The 5,917-nt window shown below is 47.6% G+C and overlaps 1 protein-coding gene across 1 annotated transcript; it reads right to left on the reverse strand.

The window, feature by feature from the left end:
- Positions 1-4,531: 4,531 nt before the first annotated feature.
- On the reverse strand, positions 4,532-5,488 carry LOC136996005 (olfactory receptor 5B21-like). Its single transcript, XM_067316999.1, has one exon. The coding sequence runs from the start codon at positions 5,486-5,488 to the stop codon at positions 4,532-4,534; it is 957 nt and encodes a 318-aa protein (XP_067173100.1).
- Positions 5,489-5,917: the final 429 nt, after the last annotated feature.

Here is a 5,917-nt window from a genome sequence, read left to right on the forward strand (position 1 = left end):
TGGAAAGCATGCCTGACCAACCCGATTGCCTTCTGCCATCAGATGAATGGCTTTGTGCACAAGGGGAAAGCAGGGGATTTTGTGAACCTTCCCTTTAGCAAGGCCTTTGACACAGTCCCCCAGAGTCTCCTTAGAGGCAAATTGCTGAGACTTGCCTCAGATGAGTGGACCAGAGGGAAGGTGGAAGATTGTCTGGAGCATCAGGCTGAAACCCTGTGATCAGTGGTACAAGTTCCAAGTGGCAGCCGGTTAGTAGTGGTATTCCTCAGTGATCAACACGTGGGGCAGGAATGTTTAACATCTTGATGAATGGCCTGCACAGTGGATGGAGCGCACTCTCAGCACCTTTGTGGCCAATGCATGACTGTGGGGAGCCCCTGGGCAACCTCATCTAGTTCCCTCTGCATTGACCAGGGGGGCTGGGACTAGATGACGTCCAGAGGTCTCCCCCACGCTAAGTGCTGTGATTCAGTGCACTGTTCCCTGGAGAGCTCTGTAAAGAGAGAAGAGGCAGAGGAAGAAGAAAGGACAGAGAGGCAGAAGAAGAGATCTGAAACATGTCCATTTCAATGAAGTAGTTCCTCAGAACAAAATTTCTCCATGCAGATGATTGCCAGCAAATGTATTTTGATGAATAATGCATCTCTCTCTATATATGTTTACGCTCGCATAGACAGGCTAATTCCTGTAGTGCATGAACATGGCCCTGCAAATGAATAAGAATGAAAAAAAATATTTGGCAATGGTAAAAACTGTGTGAAGTTTTGGAAAATGAGGATGTTTTTGTCAGTTATCGCATTAAGATGTTTTAGAGACTCCTTTAAAACATTGCTTTAACATGGGTATGTTGAGATTTGTGCAAATTTGACCACCCAAAAATAGAGCATTTCCTTGAAGCTGGTCACGCTGCTTTCCTCACCAGTCAAGAGAGCCCGACACCTCAGAGTACGACATGCTCTGTACAAAGAGTGAGGGGTGGCACAGCCAGCCATGGGCAGGGGGTGGTCTTCTGAGCACCGGGCTCTGTGTGAGACACAGAAATATGCTCTTTAGTGGTGTAGGCCTGATTATAATAGAAAAGTTTAGAAAATGACATTAAAAATGATGCAAGAAAGAAATTAAGACAAAGATTGAAAACAAAGAAATGCTTTGTTAAGCTTTTCAGCTTTTCTTTTCTTTTTTTCTTTCTTTTTTTTTTTTTGTTCTCATTGTCTTTCTTGATTTGTTCTGTTTTAGTGTACTAGTGTTCTGGGGAGATTATGCATCTGTATGAAAAGGAAAGAGATTTTCAGAACTGGGGTGGGATGCAGTCACAGGGTCATGGGTGGCTGGTGCCATTGAAGGTGCCCTGGTCCCCTCTGCCCAGTCTCCCTTTGCAGCTCCGAGGCGCTCTGGTCTCCCACAGGTCCCCTGTGAAAGCTGCCAGGCCCAGGCAGGTGCCTCAGAAACACCGGGACCTCTCCAAGTGCCACTGGGTGCTTGTGGTTGGACACGTGAGCTCTGCCTGGAAAGGTGAAGAAGTGTTTTCAACATTTCAAAAATATGAGCACACTTTCATCATTTTGAATGATTGGCTAATTTTACTGTCAGTGTTTTCCTATGATGAAAGAGTGGAAATCTTCTGGAAGGGTATTAATCTGGGGAGAAGAAATATTGATCTGCCCTTGACCTTGTGTTTACACTGCTCTGTCTATTAGGCTGTGGATGCAATCTCAGTAATCTTTCAAGTATTTCCACATGTCCTGATTAAATTAATCATTTCTAAAGTCATCTTTGCATCAGACTCTATGGGCCTTTGCTCTTTCCATAGTTTCGCAGTCTTCCTCCTCCCCTTGCTCTTTATCCTTTCAGATAACGCTGAACTCTCCAGTTGCTGCTCTGAGCTGCTGGCAGTCTGAAGCTTGCCTCGTCTTCCAGCAGTCTCATTGTCTCTTTAGTCAGCTCCTTTGTTGTGTTTCTTGTCTATCCTTTCCTATCTATCTGTGAAACCATTTCAAGGAAGGTTACGTCTTGTGGGCAGTGGACCTCACGGGAGGCAACTTGGACTTGACATACAGTTGAGTAGTGTATTTTATTTCTTATGACACTGGATCAAGTTTATTTTTCTTTAATCGCAATTAAGACAAATCCTTGTGTGCCTGTTTGCAGCTAGTTGTCTAAGGAAAGCAGGTGGGAATTGGTGCACATGAGCTGTAACATTCAAAAGGTTCGATTTCAACAAGAGTGATCTAAGTCCCCAGTGGCTGATGAGGGAACTGTCAGGGCTGGGGAGGTGGGGGGAAAGTTGTCCATACATGTCTCCTATCAAAAATACTGCTTTTCTGACATGTCCAGACTTCATTAGGAGACACTGTGTGTCATTATGTATTGGAGAATGTGGGTATGACTTATTCTGAAAAGTCAAGAATCAAGAAAGCTTAAGAAGCAGACATCTTTCTTTTCAGGTGCTCATTGAAATCTGCCTAATTTCAAAACACTCCTGCAAACTTTCCAATTAGGCACACGAGAATTGACAAACTGAAGGAAATTATGGAAAGAGGCATGGCTCCTTAGGGGTTTTGCATTTTAATGACCCCTTGGGTGTATTTGGTGCTGAGCCCATGAACCGCAGATGCTGAGAAGGAACTGAAGAAACATCTCAAGCATTTAAAGTCGTAAGAAAATCCCAAGTTTCCTGGAGCATTAACAGGTCCCACTGAAGGCCATTACCAACAAAGGCTCCCCAGGGGCTGAATAGAGCAGAAAGCTGGAGGCCCTGATTGCAGGTAGGCAAAGGCAATGTGCAGGTGGCTGTGATGCCAAGTCAACCTTGATGTGTGTTATGAAGCAGAGTGACCAGGCACTGACAGCCAGCTCCTGGGAAGGGTGATGCTTTCCATCACACATTGCTCAGGGGTCTTCCTGGGGGCAGTGTGCAGGTGGGGGTGCACAACGCTGAGTGCAGGACCATGATACCGCACGTCCTGGGCTCCCAAGGAACAAGGAGGCAGAAAGGTCACAGTGCTTTATGGAAACAACATCTTCTCATGGGCCTTGGTGGCAGAGACTCCAGCCATAGCCAAGAGGACAAAGACCTCAGGTCTGTTGGGAGCTTTCAGCCTTGGCAGTGCCCTTGGCCTTCTCCACCACAGGGTGTCCTACACTTTCCCACGCCTTTGCCTGTTTCCCTGTAGATCCTAGACACTCAACCTGCTTCCCCACCTTGCTCTCACCCTCGGATCTCCCCACCTCTCCTGATGTCTTCCTGTCCTCACTTGCTTTTCCTTGAAACACCAAGCCACAGGCTGATCACAGACTCCCTCTGAGTGACCTCTAGCACCTCAGCACTACCCTTCAACTGACATTTTCTTTTCCTAATGTCACAGCTAAACCCCCAAAGCTGCTCTTTGTGGCTTTTTTTTCCTTCTCATGCTGTTTCCCACTACCAAGAGAAGTTCCATCTCTGAAACCACCCTTCAAGCAGTCACAGGCTCCTACTCTACTGCCCTTTGCCTCCACTTCAGCAGCATAAAGAAGCCCAGGTCCCTCAACCTCTCCTCATAAGCGGGAATAATGATCCAGACCAGGAGGCGCCCCCAAACCTGCTGAGCATGGCCCAAACTCTCCTATAATTAAACACTGGACCCTCCCTGGACCCTTCACAACCATCCCCCATTGCCTGTCCCAGAACAATCCCGAAGCCCTTAGGCCGCCACATCACCCCTTCCCTCAATATGCCCACCACCCCAGGCCTTAAATCCTGGTTCCCTCCCATGGAGTCCTGCTCAAAAGCGGTTCTCACTGAACTAATCAATAGGCCAGGAGGGAATGTCATTTATTTCCTCCCAGGGCGCAGCCTGTGGGGGTAAAATGGAGACATTTTATTGGGGAGAAATAGACAGACAAGAATAAAAGGAGAGGGAAATAAGAATTCTGGTATGAAGTACTATGTAAACTGAAATTTCTGCTGAAGAGCATCAGCAATGTTTCAGAGGAGCTGACGTTATGAGACTGACTTTCACAGATCTCCTCTGCAAGAAACCCATTCTTCAGTTTAGGAAAGTTGCCCAAAGAAACAGCACCTTTAGAGCAAGTTTTCTCCCCTCATGGGATGGGTGCACACCTTCAGCAGTGCACATGTTGCAAATGAAGGGATCAGCCCCTTTACATTAATCTCCCAAGAGCATACATGTCTCAAAAGAACAACTCATCAGAAGGGCTTCACTCTTCTAAAGAGCTTCAAGCAAGCTAACGTCTATCCTGGAACCTGTCCTGAGCCAGGCAATAGAAGTCGACAGTCACTGCAGACTCAAGCATCTCACTTGTGCTCCTCTGCCCTTGGGTGAAATGAATCCTGCAACATCTCCCCAAGCATGTGTGTCTTCCATGTTGATGCCTCCATCTCAGGGGGTCCCCTGCTCTCCTGTTATGGTCAGTGGATGCAGAGAGGAGCTTTGGGATCACAGTTCATCTTGGTCCAAAGAGTCCTCCTAGGAAGGGGGAAAGTAATTGCTCTCTGGAAGTGTCAGTCCCCAGCAGGAGTACACAACTGCTATGAGCTCTGGGTGCAAGCCAGGGTTTTCCTGAGTGCTTTCCTCAGGGCTTCCCTGACCTCCCTGTTCCGCAGGCTGTAGATGAGGGGATTGACCAGAGGTGTCAGGATGGTGTAGAAAAAGGAGAACACTTTGTTGAGCTGCCTCAGCGGGGCTGTTCTGGGTATTAGGTAGACAATGATGAGGGTGCCATAGAAAACAGTGATGACAGTGAGGTGAGAGGAGCAGGTGGAGAAAGCCTTCTGCCTGCCCACACTGGACGGGATCCTCAGGATGGCAGCTATGATGCACACATAGGAGGCCAGGGTGAACAGGAATGGGAAGATTATATCAATGAAACACAGGATGAAACTTACTACTGTGATCACCCTGGTGTCACTGCAGGCGAGCTCCAGCAATGGGGTAAGATCACAGAAGAAATGGTCCACTGCCTTGGGGCCACAGAACCTTAAATTGGATAAAAAAGAAGTGACTACTGTACAGCTAAGGAATCCCCCTAGCCAAGACACTGCTGCCAGCTGTAGAGAGACCTTCCAGGTCATGAGGCTGGCATAGAGCAGGGGCTGGCAGATGGCCAAGTACCGATCGTAGGACATCATGGCCAGCAGGTAACACTCACTAACTGCAAAAGAGCCAAAGAAATGTACTTGTGCTAGACAACCATGAGCAGAGATGGTCCTGTCCCCAGTCAGGAAGCTGGCCAGCAGCCAGGGCAGGATGGTGGAGCTGTAGCAGGTCTCCAAGGAGGAGAGATTGCCCAGGAAGAAGTACATGGGGGTGTGCAGATGCTGGTCTGTCACAACCAACACAATGATGAGGCTGTTCCCAACCATTGTTACCAAGTAGATCATGAGCAAGAGGAGGAAGAGTGGTGTCTGGAGCGAGGGAACATTCCCCATTCCCAGCAGGAGGAACTCCATTGGTGATGTGCAATTGTCCCATTCCCCTTTCTCCATGAAGTGTGTTGGGTCCCTCATTCCTCTTTCACCAGCAAGGCAACCTACAAGAAAAAAATATCCATTTCTTTCTTTCATTCTTGTGTAGAATCATGAAGAAAGTTGCTGTCAGGGAAAACATGGACTCTGGCACTGCTCTAACTGCATTGGTGTTCCCTTTATAACCTCCATGACTAGTGAAAGGAGAGAACTAGGTTTTCCCAGAGAGTTAAACCGTGCATCTTAAGAGAAGTACCTCCTAGGAGAACCAACAGAGGTGAGTTGAACCTCATTTCTTCCTTGGAGTAGAGGTAGAGGACAGAAAGCATTCCCTCAGACCGTGACAGTGTCTCTCTTACACCTGAAGTTACTCTGAAGAGCAACCACAATCTTTACCAGGCAAGAAAATCCTTTTACGTGAGCACATCAGGTCAGACACCCTTTCTCCTC

Source organism: Apteryx mantelli, unplaced genomic scaffold (genome assembly GCF_036417845.1).
Source record: "Apteryx mantelli isolate bAptMan1 unplaced genomic scaffold, bAptMan1.hap1 HAP1_SCAFFOLD_20, whole genome shotgun sequence".
Classification (NCBI taxonomy): Eukaryota; Metazoa; Chordata; class Aves; order Apterygiformes; family Apterygidae; genus Apteryx; species Apteryx mantelli.